This window comes from Lynx canadensis, chromosome A2 (genome assembly GCF_007474595.2).
Source record: "Lynx canadensis isolate LIC74 chromosome A2, mLynCan4.pri.v2, whole genome shotgun sequence".
Classification (NCBI taxonomy): Eukaryota; Metazoa; Chordata; class Mammalia; order Carnivora; family Felidae; genus Lynx; species Lynx canadensis.
In genome coordinates this window covers 20918322-20933808 of record NC_044304.2, presented here as the reverse complement: position 1 = coordinate 20933808, position 15487 = coordinate 20918322, and the positions used below count along the sequence as shown (strand labels likewise).

General features: G+C 57.4%; 1 protein-coding gene across 3 annotated transcripts in view; it reads right to left on the bottom strand.

The window, feature by feature from the left end:
• Positions 1-2178: 2178 nt before the first annotated feature.
• The window catches only part of NISCH (nischarin), a 32941-nt gene continuing 19632 nt past the window's right edge, over positions 2179-15487 (bottom strand). Inside the window, exons 14-21 of one of the 3 annotated variants that reach the window (XM_030306954.1) lie at positions 11364-11488; positions 10199-10248; positions 7918-9324; positions 5774-6191; positions 5099-5255; positions 4457-4585; positions 3816-3977; positions 2179-3400 (exon numbers count right to left, since the gene is read on the bottom strand). In XM_030306954.1, coding sequence (XP_030162814.1) covers positions 2790-3400; positions 3816-3977; positions 4457-4585; positions 5099-5255; positions 5774-6191; positions 7918-9324; positions 10199-10248; positions 11364-11488 — 3059 coding nt within the window. In that variant the 3' untranslated portion in view covers positions 2179-2789. Of the gene's footprint in view, positions 3401-3815; positions 3978-4456; positions 4586-5098; positions 5256-5773; positions 6192-7917; positions 9325-10198; positions 10249-11363; positions 11489-13128; positions 15111-15487 lie in introns of those variants that run through there. The other 2 variants (XM_030306955.1, XM_030306956.2) reach the window with 2 other exon arrangements.

Below are 15487 nucleotides of genomic sequence, written 5' to 3'. Positions count from 1 at the left end.
AGGAGGCAGGCACAGGACAGGCGGGTGGGACGGGGCGGGCAGTTGCTTTAAAAGCAGCCTGGAGGCCCCGCCAGTTCACCCCCACAGGAACCCGCCAGGATTTCCTTCTGCTATCAGCAGCCTGCAGGCGGAAGGGAAGGTGCTGGCCGCTGACCCCTGCATGGTCAGCCTGGGCCCTGTTTGGGGCTTCCTGGCCTGGGACCCTCCTCTTGGTATCACTGCCCCCAAGCCCACCAGCAGCCACAAGCCTGGGGCTTATCAGAGGGTGTGAAGCAAATTCCGATGTAAACAACCGTCCAGCCCCTGTCTGCAAGCCCAGCCTGTATCATTCATAGGCTCTGGGGGTGGGGGGCTCTGGCGGTTGTAGGTAGGGCAGCCCCTGAATCAGGTCTGCCTGTCTTGACCTTGCCAACTGCTGAGAGCAGGTGCGGGGCCCGTGCTAAGCAGACAGCGCATCAGACCCTTCTTTGGCTCACCTGCCCCAGCCACACCCTCCACCTTGTTCTTGCACCCTCCTCCTCTTCCCAAGGAGCCTCCTGGCTTCCCACTGCACCCCAAACCCCTCTACCAGCCCCTGAGCTTGCCTGCTCTGCCATGAGCCTCTCCACTTCCTAACCTGCTGCTGTTCCCCCAGATCCTTTCACAGGGACTCACCCCAAGGTCAGCCTCAGGTCAAGCAAGGGTCACCAGCTACCATCACCTCCTAGCACTTGCCACCAGCTGACACTTTATTTCATTTATTCTGTCCTCTGATGGAATGTCAGCTATGGGAAAGCACGGATGGTGTCTGGCTGTTTCTCACGGTTGATGCTTAGGACAGATTTGTGGAGTGAATGAAGGCAGGCAGGCAGGTACCTTTATCATCCCTGTTACTGGTGGGGAAACTAGACTCAGTGCTGGGGCACTTGTCTAAGGTTGCTTGGCTAATCAGTATTAAGGTCCCATTCTCAACGCTTAAGGTCTGTTGCCTGCAGGGCCCCGTGCACTACACAGCGCAGCCTCTTGCCAGTAGATTCTGTCCTCACGGACTCAGGCAAGGGCCGACTATCATGCTGGTCCATGGGGCCTGGGAACAGTAGCCCAGGTGGTGAGGCCTGTGTATGCCAGGCCTGGGCATGGTGGACCCTGCCTCTGGTTGGCACCATCCCTGTTTACACACAACAGATAGAGGCTGGTAGCCACGTAAATGTCTTCAATAAAAGCCTGGTAGGGAGAGAAGCCTTGTCACCTGACGACTCCTCCTCCTCCTCCTCCTCCTCCTCCTAAGCAGGCCTCTCTCCCCTCACTGGCTGGAGGAGCCATCGACTGGGCTAGCTTTTGAAATCTGGCTGGGGAGGTTGTGAGTGGAGAGACCTTCCCAAATGTGGCTCCTCCCCCCCACCCCCACCCCGCCCCGGGCAGCCTTCCTGAGGGTGACGAGTGCTGCAGACCCTCCTGAAGAACAGGAGTTGTAGGCTGGAAGCTGGGCTGGCCACCCTCCACTCACCTCTTCTCCAGTCCTGCCTGACCCAAATGGCCCCAGGGCCTTGGGAACTGAGACTCCTCACTGGACCAGGATGGAAGAGACAAGTGGGGCTCCAGGGCCCCACTCTGGGGGTAGGAATGGGGTGAGAAAGGGTGAGACATGGGACTGGCTCCCAAAGACATCCCAGGTCCTTGTCTGGCAGGGCTCCCTGAGGCAACCCCCACTTCTCTGAGAACAGGAACATCCTATCCACCACCTGGCGCCACCTCCCACAAGCCATCTTCCTGCCAGCGCTCCCGGTGAGACCCCCCAGGCCCCAGCCTACACAATCCCAGACTCCAGGCCTTACCCTCACAACAGACTGCAGCTTCAGCTGTGGCCGGGCCAGGTGTGACATCCCAGACCTGCAGGAAGCAGAAAGCCAGTGAGCCCATGTACCAGGCGTGCCCTGAGGCTCAGGGTCTAACCCCAGCTCAGCACGGCCCGATCCCAAGGGTCCCCTGACACCTCCCCTGTGCCGGCACTCCCCTGCCAGCACCACCCTGGAAGAGCAGCTCCTTTGCCCTCCGAGCCCTTCTCCCTCCCCCGCTTTTCCCTTGCCCCCAGTAGCTCACCTTCCTGCTTCTCTAGAGTACCCTCTTCCTCATGCCAGCCCTGCCCTGGTCCAGTGCCCTGCTGGGACCCCAGTGCCCCTTGAAATAAAAGACCCAGACTGTGTCAAACTCTGCTTTATTGGAGTAGAGAAAACAGGCAACAGGAATCACACTCGGTGCTGGTAGCTCTAGGTCCCCTGTCCCCATCCCTCTCAGCCCAAGGCCTGGGGACTCCTGCCCCCATGGGGCTTTCCCACTTGTCTGGACCAGCAGAGGCCTCCACTTTGGAAAACTGCACGGGGCGGGAGCTTCCGACATGTATTTTGCTACCAGCTTCACGATTAGCAGCAAACAGCACAATGACAGCACGTGACTGGACATTTCAGGAAAGGACACAAAGAAGAATAAATCGGACCCATGGTGCCACATGTTAATAACAGTCCCACGACAGAAGACACGACACTAGAATGCTGGCCACACTGCACCAGGGCAGGCAACAGACCACAGGAGGCTGGCGGCACATGGAGGTCCTGGAGGGTGCCGGCACTTTCACTCCCAGTACTGGAAAGAAGTAACTGAACACCTATGTTCACATTCTCTGAGGACAGTCAAATGAAGGTACCCAAAAGGGAGGAGAAAACGCTTTAAAAATGACAAAGAGAGCCTGCTTCCTGCCCTGAGTGGACGCCAGGGTGGGCATGGCAGGCAGCAGGGGCCAGCTGTGGTCCGGGCTAGCCAGTGAGCTCGACGGGCAGCTCACGGCCACACAGGGCCTCCCACTGGCGAGCCAGCAGCGAGATGAGCTTCTCGCGGCTTTCAGCGCTGGGGACAAACACCTGCCACTGGACCTCACGGCCCTGGCTGCTGCTGGCAGGGCCGTCTGCTACTTCCCCGAAGTGGTCCGGGGTGACGCTGCCCATGAGGTCACGGCCCTGAACATCGTCAAAGATGAGGGTGAGGGCCTGTGGGTAGGTCTGGTAGCCCATGAGCACGCGGTCCAGGTCTCGGACACGGCGGCCGTCATCCAGCCGGTACCGGTCTCTCTGTGGCGGCTCTTTGGCGAACTCAGGCAATGGGTAGTGGACAAAGTCCTCGTCCAGGAGAAAGATCTCAGCACTGGTGAGCAGGAGCGTTTTGGGGCGCAGCATGCCCCTGCAGCGCCCAGGGGGCGGCGTGCCCACCTGGAACGCCTGCACATACAGCAGGATGCTGAGGGCTGGCGCCTTCTCTGGGTCAGCCATCTTCTGGGCCACAGTGAAAGTCAGGTCCCCAATCTCCTCCTCACTGGGGTAGGTGAATTTGACGCGGCTCGAGTGGATCAGCTCGTAGTTTTCCATCTTCCCTGCAGAGAGAGATGGCCACCGGGGCTAGAGCCTGGAACTTGCCTGCTGTGGGGCCCGGAGTACCAGCAAACCCACGCTACACAGAATGGCGGCATAAGGGGCTGTCAGAAGCGGGGGAGTGCTCCAGGCTCCCACGCTTGGGAAGGACACCCACGGGCCAGCAGCTCAAAGCGGAGCAGACGCTTGAGATGCATGTGCCGAGTGGCTGAGGGTTTGCTGGGATAGAGGCTCTGCAGTGAAAAAGCTCATGTGAAACCCTAGCTGGCTAAGCAGGAAAGACAAAAAGTGAGAAGGCAGAAGGGGTTCTGGGCACAGACAGGTGCTCTGGGGTCTGTTGCAGCCCTTGGGGTCAGGGAGGAGGTCGGTGACATCGGCCCAGGTGGCCTGTCTGCAGCCTGAGCCAAGTGGGGGTACCTGTGGTCTTGTTCCCAAACTCAGAGTAGAAGTCCTTATCGACAGGTTCAGGGGAGGGTGTGCGCTCTAGGGAGGAGAGCACGGCCATGAGGTGCTGGAGGAAGCAGTGTGTCAGGTAGCTGTCCCGTGTCAAGCATGTAACCACCTGCACCGGAGAGGAGCCTGCAGGAGAAGGGGCCGGTCACGGTTGCAAGCCGCCACCCCTGGGCTCTGTCCCTGCCCCCCGAGACCACAGAGCCATGAGGGCCCACATGGGAAAGCATCACGAGGCCTGGAGAGATAGCTATTTCTCAGGCCGGAAGGGCTGTGACATTTTTCTGGAAGGGGATGCAGAGGCATTAGGGAAAAAGCTTAGCTTTCTCTCTTCAGGAAGTGTGAGTCAGAAACATCCTGCCCGTGAGCCCTGGGCCCACTCTCCCTGCCCGTCAGCCACTTGGTTGCCTTGGTCCCCGCCTCGCGCTTGAGCCCTGGGGGGTTCTGCACACTCAGCAGTTCCTGAAGCCGCTTCCTCCCACTCCGGTGAACGGACTTGGGAGCAGAGATAACCCAGCCTGCGATAACGCACCCACATGTGGAAGGTGGAAGCCCACTGGTGACGCTGGCCTTCACCCAAAATAGGAAAAAGCATAGCAGTCACTCACCCGTCAGCCGGAAATACTGGTCGAAAAGTCCAACGTTGACTGCCTGCAAGTCGCTAAGCTTTAAAACAAAGCACTGGGAGATGTGGAAGGGACTGTTGTTGTAGTCCGTGTTCTTCTGATGCCAGAAATCTATGATGGAAATACAGGAACCAAGCGTGGTGCTGGCTGTGCCAGGGGAGCCCAAGGGTCCCAGGTGTACAGCTGTGCCCAGCAGGAAGGGGTGCCCCTGGCCAGCCCGGTCTGCTGAGGCCTGGCAAGGAGCCACTGCTACCTCTTAGGCACACGACGCCTCACGGGCAACGTCTTGCCTGGCTCAGCAGAGTCACGAGGAGCCCTGTAATAGGCCACTAGCTAAGGCTCCCACCGAGGCCCCACAGGACAGAGGCTGCCCAAGCCCTCCTCGTCACTGCCAGTTCCTGGGTACTCACTGGGCCTGGACTCAAGCCCTGGCCTCTGGTCTCTTGTGACAGCTCCAGGAAAGAGCGTGGTTATCAACCCCCTTCCTCAGACAAGGGACGCTCTGCCCAGCCCTGCTGAATCGCTGCTGCCTGAAGCCACACAGCTAGCTACAGAGACAGTGCCCAGCCTGTCTTCTCAGGCACTGCTCTGAGCTCCTGGGTGCCAGCAGGCCCTGGTGCCTACCCTGTAGTGGCTCTGAGAAGTAGCGGCGGAGGCCATCGTGCAGCACGAAGTACACAGCCTTGGTGGAGAGCAGCACGCAGGCGGTCACCTCCAGCCCCGGGGTCTGGTAGAACACCACTGAGCACCACATGAGGTGCCTCAGCTCCTCGTTTTCAACCTGGATACAGAAAGGCCGGGTCTGGGCCTGCAGCAGAGCAGGGCCGGGGCACACAACTCTCTTCTAGGCTGTACCTGAAAACAGCTCTGGGCAGGGCAACCCCCCATCAGCCCCACTGCTCTGGTGACCTGCACATACCGGTGACATGCCCACAATCCCAGATGGGGAGACGCAAGACCCTCATCGCATCTTGTCAATGCATTTATAAACTTGGAAGCAGAGAAGAATTCAAGGGTGGGAGATGGATGTGGGGCGGGGTGTGCCTGGGGCCCAAGGCTAGGGGTGGCCACAGGGTGAGGTGGTGACAGGAAAAACAACTGACCAGGGAGAGCAGCCCAGGACCTCCCTCCCCAGGTCCTCAAAGCTGTGACTAGCTAAAGCTAGGGAGGAAAGCCAGCACAGAAGTCCAAGAGCCTGCAGCTGACCCCAAGCCAAGCCCTGCCACAGCTCCCAGGACCAACTATACCACCTTTCTCCACACGAGCACCAGTCAGCGAGCCCGGCTCTGGGGCCACTACCTCGGCAATGCTGCTGTGAAAGAGCTCGATGATGGCGCTCCCCTGCAGGCTAGCGATGTGACGGAGCGATGGGCAGGCGGGCAGGTGGGACGGGATCTGATTCTCCTCGGAAGTGGACCGGATCAGCTGCTCGCTTGGGTACTGAGCAGGGGCCTCCGCTGGCACCAGAGGCTCTGCTGGGGCCGGGGCAGCTGGGGTCGGGGCTGGGGTCTCCACTGGGGACTCCTCTGAGCCTGAGGCCTCTGCTGGGACCGCAGCTGGAAGCGAGGCCTCCACTGGACCTGGGGTCTTCGCAGGGTCTGAGGCCTCTGCCGGGGACGGAGCTGGGACCTCCACCGAGGCTAGGGCCAAAGCTGGCGCCTCCACCGGGTCCGGGGCTGGAGCCTCCACCGGGACCTCCTGGGAACGCTGGTCATTGCTGCATCCCCCCAGTCCCCAAGAAACACTGTGTTAACATAGGGACCCCAGGCGGAGGGTCACATCACACACAAAACCTCATGTCCACCAAGTGCCACATCTGAAGTCACCTGGAGATGTCTGGGTTCCCTACAGGAAGACAGAACAAAGGGAAAGTGCCAGGCCCTTTCTCTTAGAAGCGAGATGGGTAGACAGGGGAAAGACAGACCATCTGGTACCCTAGGGCTGGGATGGCCAGATATACGTGGCCCAAGGACTAAAAATGCATTTTCAGAAGGTGGTAGAGGTGTCAGAAATGCCACTCTAGAATCCGTAGAATTCTACGGCCTGGGACCTGAGTGCAAACAGATGTTAACAACCAAAACCAAACTGTTCCTCAGTTTGCCTCTGGGTCCTCCTGAAGTAGCCCAGGCTCTCATCCCATCTAGCCATATACACGTGGCCACACTGGGTTTTTGCTGGTCTGTTCTAAGTACAAGACCAAACAATGCTCAGAACCCTTAAAGCTCAGGTTAGGAACGGACCCCTGAGGTTGGGAGGACCCTGCAACTGGCCTACATGCCCCAGGCTGATGGGGTCTTTTGGACATCATCCTCTCTGTTGGGACAGTCCATCTGTTGAGAGAAATCCCTGGGACCCTGATCTTGCAGAAATCCCTGGGCTGTCTCCTTGTTGTCCTGCAACAGAGATACATCTGCTGGGGAAAAAAGCAGGGCACCTGTTTTCTGCACGCGGTCCCTACTATGGGCAGGTTTCAGCCAGGCTTGGGGACAGCAGGGAAATGGAGACAAGGTGTCACCACTAGAAGCCGCAGCACAGGGGCAGGGAGGGGAAGACCCTGAAGTGTGTGGAGACATTGAGTGTCTCTCTGGAGGCCACAGGACTTGAGCTGGGCCCAAGAAGGGTACCTGATTCATCCAGAGAGAGGAGGGAAGCCCTTTGGGAACACCGGTTGGGGGACTGGGACTGGAAGCAGGCTGTATGAGCTGCTGGGGTGAGAACAGGGTCTCCACTGCTCATAGAGATGGAAGAGAAAATGAGGGTAGGCTGTATCCCAGAGAATAGGAGGACCAACAGATGAAGGGTTTTCTTGCCCAGGCTGGGGAAGCCCCAGCCTGTATGAAGCCGGGGGGGGGGGGGCAGGTGTGCCCTCCAGGGCACAAGGTCCCTCTGGAGGCTTGGGTTGGGGTGAACTGAGGATATGATTACGGCTGCCCACAGGCTTCCCTCTAGCCTCAGCCCCAGATGGCCCTGAGGGAAACCCAGGGAGGGAGATGGGGGGAAGTCAGGCTTGGGGACAGAAGCAAAGTGAGGAAGAACAGGACAAAGCTGCCACTACTTCCCTGTCTCCCCTGCCGCAAGAAGGAAAGGAGCTTTCAACAAGGGGACCGCCCAGGTCACAAACTCAGACCTTCGCACTTTGCCACTCTTAGCCAACAAGTTCCTCTGGAAGGAATTTACAGAATGGTACACAGAGAAAGAGCCCCTCAGCAGACCAGTTCTCCCGGAGAGGGGTATATGGCTTACCACCAGGGTAAGGCTTGGTACTGGGTGTCAGAGGCAGCCAAGAGCAGTTCTGAGGCTGGTCAGAAGTCAAAGAGGAGCAGAGGAGCCGGGCCCACCCTGGGCCCACTCACGCAGATGCTCAGAGATGTGATTTGGGGCGAACGGTCTCAGAAACGGTCCCCCCCCACAACTTTCCCCCAAGAGCCCGTGCTCAGTCTCACCTGGCCCTGCCCTCGGCAGGCTGGCCATCCACGAGGGGCCTCTGGGACGGGGCCCCGGTCGCGGGGCTCTTGGCGATGACCACGGTCTTTAGGTCCTGCAGCGAGGCCCGCAGCTGGTTGTAGATACGCAGGAAGTGGAACTTCTCATGAGGCAGCACAAAGATGGCGGTGACAAAGCGGTAGCCCACGAGCAACTCAAGCACATGGCCATCTGCGAAGGCACCCCGCGGCTGGGTGCAGCTGCGTGTGGGGTCCAGCAGCACCGTGGATAGTGGCACGCGGCTGAGCTTGAAGCTGTTGCGGTTGCGACAGTTGTGGGTGCCCCGGTTGGGCATGGGGTTGAAGTCGGCCTTGATGACGTTGAGGTGCTGGGGCGTGAGCAGCAGCCAGTAGGGGATGGCAGCCGATTTGACGGCCTCGGAGGGTGCACAGCAGGAGCGCCGCACAGCTGAGCAGAGCGTGCAGCTGGCCCACTCGATGTTGCCCGAGTAGTCCCCGGCGGCCGTCTGTACCATGCGCTTGTCGCTGTAGACCAGGTAGACGGGGAAGCAGCCCTGGCTGTGCTCCTGGCCGCCGCCCGCCACCTTGTAGAAGGTGAGCAGCTGGCGGAGGAACTCCTGCAGGCTGGTGTGGCTGCCATAGAGCACGGGGCTGCACAGCATGGCCATGTGCTGTGGGGCGAAGCACGAGCGCAGGTCAGCATGGAACTCGTGCAGGTTGGTGGCATCCGAGATGATGAACAGCGTGTTCTCGCTGTGCCGCACCTTGAGCACCAGGCAGAGCTCCGGCATGAGGAAGCCGAACTCTGTGAGATCACCGTGGGGGAAGCAGAAGACGAAGCGCAGGGACGAGAGGATATGCTGGCTGCTGCCCCGCGACTCCTGGTGTGGGATCTCGAAGACGGCGATGCCAAAATCGGTGAGCACAAGGCAGGCGGCGAACTGGCGGATGCTGCCCTGCACGTGGATCAGGAAGCACCAGAGCACCTTGAGGATGCGGATGTGCTCCAGCAGAAAGTCCTCATCTGCACCCAGGGCCCACTCCAGAGCCAGGCGCTCCTCCTCACCCTCCTCCTCCTCCTCCTCCTCCTCCTCCTCCTCCTCTTCCTCCCCCTGGCCACCTTCTTCCTCTTCCTCCACATCCGGGGGCCCCATTTCAAAGTAGCGGTTCTCAGCAACATCCTCCTCATCGTCCTCATCCTCGCCCTGCTCGCCCTGGCCCTCCTCCCGCTGGTTGGCAGCCTCAATCCAGGCAGGCAGCTGTCGCTCAATGGCCTGCCGGATGAGTGTGCTCAGGCGCTGGATGAAGTCCTGGTTGGTGGCCGTGTAGCCAATACAGGTGAAGGGCAGGAAGATGATCTGGCCGGACCCAGGCACCACCTGGACCTCCGGCTCCGCATGCTCCAGGCTGTGTGGGGAGAGGCCAGGTAAACGGTATGTTGTGCTGGGCCATCCCTACCACCCACACACACAACCTTCTGCTGCACCCTGGCCTCAAGGGTCTCCCAAGCCTTCTAAACAGCTGAACCTGTCCTGAGCCCACAATAAGCGTCCCAGTGGGGAGCCAAGGTGCTGGAAGGCTGGGACTGCCAGTTCAGTGACAGCCCATACTCCCAGGGCTTGGCCCACAGGCACCAACACTGTCCTACCCACACCACGCAGGATCCCCCAACAGAAGCACCATAAAGACTTCTCAGTCATTCAGACGCTGGCCGTGAGCCCCAAAGACGAGAGCTAAAGGGCATGAAGTCACTGGTTGACAACAGTTCCCTTCAGGGGCACCCAGGAGCCTCTGGGATGGGAGTCAGGCAGTAAGCTAGGTGGGTCTTCGGACTTTCCACATTTAAATTCTAGCTCCTCTTGGCCACTGGTCCCCTTATGCAAAAGCATATAGAGAATCGCATTGGGAAACTTCTATAAAAGGTCAGAAAGTAAACACTTCAGGTTTTGGGGGCCACCCCACCTACATATTCTTTTTTTAACAGTGGCTTAAGAATAGAACAATCATTCTTAGCTCACACAGGCTGTAAAAAATAAAACAGGCTGTGGACCAGATCGTCCTTAATCTGCTGACCCCTAGTATGGGATAACGTGTCAAGCAAACTTCAGGGATTAGCATTTGGAAACAGACCACTGCCCACCTCATTGGTGCTTATTTAAAGGAAGAAACAGTTTTGAAGGACTCCTATGAACAGATCCTTAACAAAATCCAACTGGTTCCCACTAGCCCATAGCTGGGCACGTGCAGGAGGCCTAGAATGCCTTCTCAACCTCTTCCTTACCTCACACCACCAACAGCTCCTGGCACGTCCCGTAAATCATCAGAAGGTGCCTGACAGAGAAGGACATGAAGTGAGCCCCCTACTTGCCACAGCCATTCCCTGGCATTTACTGGGTGCCTGACCCTGAGCCAGGCACCCCCTGCCCCTCACCATCCCGCTTCCCTCGGGGATGGATTCTGGGGCCCAGAAAGGCAGAGACTCATCCAGTTACCCCACCAGTGTACAGCAGGGCTGAGATCCCCGCCCATGTGTCTGACCCCAGCCCACGCCCCCATACCACAACTCGACATGCGCCTCTAGGTCTGGCATCTAAGTGCTCCTCATGCCACCCGAGAGGCTCCACATGGTCAGTCTACCAATCTGGCAACTGGCCAGGAGAGGACTTGATGAAAAGAGGCTAGGCAGCACCTGGCACAGCACTCCCAATGGTCTCTGGGCAGTGTGGAGGACCGAGGGCCCAGGACCTCCTATTGTGTGACCCTGGGGAGAGCGAAGGGAAGAGTGCCAAGGAGTGTGGGGACAGAGCGAGGACCCCACAGACTGCCCAGGGTCACAGGGCCATGACTCTGGACTGAACACAGCTGGGGTTGGATGGAGGCCCAGGTACCAAGCACACTCCCCACACACGGGACTATCACATCACACTTGCCGTCCTCCTCTCTTCCCAGGACTCAGGGAGAAGTTCCAGAACCCTCAGCTATAGCCACAGAGGAGGTGCTGGAGTCACAGTGTGTCCCAGACTGCTAGGATAACAGGCAGGAGCAGGCAGAATAGCCCAGGACACCAGGCAACAGGGGAGAGGGAAGCTCTTCCTGATGGGTGTAGGACCCAAACAATCCCCACTTAGGGCCTTCTGAACTGCCTTTCGCAGGAGAGTCCACTCACAGGGGCTAAGGACCATCTGGCTTTGTCCCCCAGGACCTAGTGAGAGAGAACTGCCCGTTCCTATTAGCCCTGAGAGACAGACGGACAGACAGACGACAGACAGGGAATATAAACCGTTCATCATAAAGCACAGTGGACCAAGCAGAGACAGCATCTGCCCCAACTCCAGCCAGACCACCTCCTACTTCCAGCCAAGGCACATCCTACTTCCGGACAGCCCCAGGCAGAAGAGGTGATCCACAGAGATAACCAAGCCCTGGCAGCAGGAGGAGGGTGTTACCTGTCCTGCAGGGATGGACTCTAAGGAATCAGAGCATCCCCGGGCAATGGGCCGGTCTTCAGGAGTCAGACTGTCGGTGGATGAGAGGCTGCTGGCCAGGGCCTCCTCTTGCACGAACATGATTCCTGGAGAGACCAGGGGCAGGCGGGCAGGGCAGGCAGGGAAAGTAGCCATTCAACACACAGGGCTGGGCCCTCAGGCTATCGGCATTGACTGGGGCCTTTTCAGACCCCCTACCCCAGCCGCATGGATCACAGAAGAAAACATTAAAAATGGAAATCTTAAAAAAACTCTAAGAAAGAACAAATGACTGTTTATCTAACCTCAGGGCAGGGACAGACTTTCTAAACCTAAACCCAAAGGAAAAAATTGATATGTGTGTGACTATGTAACAACCAAACTTCTGCAAGAAAACTAAGATACAACAAAGTGAAATGAAATGAGAAAAAAGTACTTGCAATACTTGATAAAGGTGTGTGTCTTTAATCTATAAAAGGCTCTTCCAGATCAAAAATGGGAGGGGAAAGCTGGAAACCCTGTTAGGAGACCACAGGATGAAGAGACATCCCACAAAGGAATGGCCGCCAGAAAGAACGCAGGAAGCGATGCACCCTCTCACAGGGAACCACAGAAGGGCAAGTTGGAACACGACCTCTGTTTCGCCTCACGTTGGCAAGAGTCTAACTGACTGCATGGCCTGGATTTGGCCTAACTGGGCAGAGGTGGGCAGTGGGGCATGAGCTGGCCTGCCCGCTGGGAGAGCAGTTTGGCAGTATGTCCGTCAAGAGCCTGAAACGTGTTCACTCCTAGAGCCTCTTTCTAGGGAAATGACTGAAGTTGGCCCCATCCCCCCAGTAACATGACATCTCCGCTGAGCTTCACAGACACACAAGGGCTCAGATCCCCTCATTCGGCCAGGCCTTCTTCCAGGCTGTTTTCTTCCGTGGCTGGCAAGGACAATCCGTGCTTGGCACCCATGGCCTGTTTTCCACAGGACACCCCCCAATGACCCTCCCTTAGGCTACCTCCTCATGGACAGCAAACTGACTCATGCACCCCAGAAACACACAGTGCTCTTAAACCCTGCTGAGGCTGTTTTATGAACACAGCATGTCCAGGCCTGTTCCTTCACTCTGAACGTCTTCTACATTGGAGGAGGATAAAGACTCTTTAAAACATTTTCCTAAATGCAGCTGGTGAGGACAATACTGAGCACCGACCCCAGTTTTGCAGAGGTTTGGAGGAGCTTAGGGCTTGCCTCCACAGCCTGGCTTTGCCACTAGTCACCATGGTTCGATGAAATGACTGAGCTCCAGAGGTCACGGACCCTCGTCCAGCTCAGCTGCCCCCCAGGGACAGGACAACTCATGCAGCCCAGGTCGTTGCCCATGAGCTAGCCAGGCCAGCAGCCCAAACCCAGACACCCCCAAAAGCAAAGCAGCAGGCGCTATGCAGGCAGGAAGGCAGCAGCACACAGCCATGCATGAAGCACACTGTTCTCTCCTGGAGTCCTCCCCTCCCCTCCCTCACTCGCTCAGATTCTGCCATCCTCTGAGGTTCACCTCACATACTAACCTCCACTGCAAAGCCCTCTGCTCTAGACATGGCTCTCCCTTCTACAAGTGCCCCCACATCATTCTGCCCTGTTCTCCCTTGGGTACACAAGCTCACCTCCCCAAGAGACTCCACGTTCCTCAGGGGCACTGTCCTGGTCATCTGGAAACCTCTGATAAGGATGCAGGGAAGGGAAGCCCTTACTGACCATTTCTGGTGAGCCAGGAGCAGTGTTAAGCGCTCCCCCAGCATTAGCTCATGCACACCTCTCGTTATTTACCACAGTTCATCAAATCTAAGATGCGTGGGTGGGGCGCCATCTTGGTCTTAGCAGGTGTCCACGGAAGGCTTTCACACGACTCCATCACGAATACCAGCTGGCTGACAGCGACTATGAGACGCCACTGATTGAAAGACGCATCTCAATTTCAGACAAGTCACAAGGTGGAAACGGGTGCATCTTAGAATCGATGAAGTAGGGTGTATCCACTTTACAGTTGAGAAAACAGAACTTCAGAGAGGATGCAAGTTGCTTGAAGGAACACGGCCAGGGAAGCCGGGATGCAAACTGAGCCGACTGCCTCCCAGGTGCCTGCTCCTAACCACTTCTCTACAGACCTGGCTGAAGAATCAACTCTGGCATTTCACACGTCAGCCCCTACTGGTCCCAATCCTCCATGGCTCCAACAAGCTGGCTAACAGCTCCTGAGATAACCAGAGGCCTGGTGTTAACTGGAGAGCACCCAGTTTATTCACAAGTATATTCACCTCTACATGTGGCAGAAGGCTGGGAGCATAACTGCTCCCTTAGGGGAAAACCCCGACCCGTCCAGGCAAGACCCTAGACGGGCAGTGCATAGCTGAACACAAACATTTCTCCACCTTAGTGAGAAAAAACGTTTTCTTGCCACTACCCACCCACACCCTGTTTGGAACTGAGGAAATGTGGACAGGGACAGTCTTTCTGCTTCCTTCCTGGACCATAGACTGTACAAACAAGTGGTCAGGAAGGGTCACTCAGAGGATGAGACGAGCGGCATCAGATTGCCTAGATGGGGCCCGAATTCTGTGGTTTCTCACAAAAAGGAAAGAGATGTGCACACAAAGACATCCACTGCAGTTTTATTTATAAGAGGTGCAAATCTGGAGACAACATCTAAATGTCCGGTAGCTGGAAAAGGGGGAGCAGACTACAGCGAGCCACCCTGTGGCATGTCCCCAGGGTGGGGCAGTGGGGGAAGGGTTGCCTGCAGCTGCGGCTCTGGGGGCAGACACCTCACATCCCCCTGCCCACAGTCTGCACTTTACTATCTGGTTCTCTGCTCACTTGTTCATTCACACACTCACTCGTTCGTCGATTTAACATACTGACTGAGAACCGGCTGGTTCCCAGCCTCAAGGACCAGTTGCGTCTCCCTGCCCCCAAAAAGCCTAGTCACACGGCTCGGATCCTCTGCAGGCCAGCAGGCCAGCCGGTGCTGTGACACGGCAGCTTGAGGCAGCAGTCCCCAAGAGGGCCCTGGCCCAGTGGCAGGGAAGGAGGCAGGAAAGCTTCTTCACTGGGATACAAACCCCCCTTCCCTTTCAGGTAAAAAAATAAAACCAAAATTTCTCAGTCAAGGGTGTTACAAAAGCAGATTGACAATCACTCTGGCCCCTAACATCACCACTCCATTCTCCTGAACTCTCTCCCCTAATCTCACGGTCATGACCTTGGTGTGCTGCCCTGCCATGGGCTTTCCGATTTAACTCGAGCACTTCCCCTTTCTTCCGACCCAGGTCCCCTCTCTCTGATGTCATGGTGGCAGAGCATTTTGTACCACAGCTCAATCTCCCTTGCATCCTCTGACGCTTGTCACATCCCATGTTTTGCTGGCGTAAATAACGCTGCAGTGAGCATTTCGCCTCCCCCTTCCCCATTAACTTAACCCACTAAGATAAAATCCCCACCAGCGGGGTTACCAGGTCAAGGGGTGGGAACGTTTTTCTGGCTCTTGAAACATAGGGTCAAACTGTTTTCCCAAGACCTCACACCAAGTTCTGCGTCTCCAGGAGCCCGGGCGGGCGGCGTTCTTTCCTGCGTGTCCCGAGCCTTGGCTCCACTCGGGACGGCACACCCTCCCCTCTTCCGTGGGGGCCGGGCCAGCAGACACTCCCATGGGACCTGCTTCACTCACTCATCTCCGAGGATGCCTGGGTTCAGAGGTGAAAGCCCTTTGAAAACGCTAAGACAGTGGGCGGGTGAAGGGAACTGGTCTTCCATGGGTCCACGGACAGCCCATGTTGGCCCCACACACGCAGTGTTTGGGGGTTGAATCACACCGTGAGAACCACAAAGGTGAGGAAAACAATAAAAGAAAGTTCCCTACACAGGGGCCGGGGTGCCCGATTCCAGAAAGTCACTGGGCCCGGCTTCCCGTTAACAAGGAACCAATCTGCCCGCAATGCCTATCAGGGATTAGGGTCCTTATGAACAGCAGCCCCGAGCCTGTTCAAAGGGCAGCCCCCCGGCCCCATCAGAAACCCATGGGATTCTACAGGAACTGCGATGTGGGCGTTCAGACCAACCG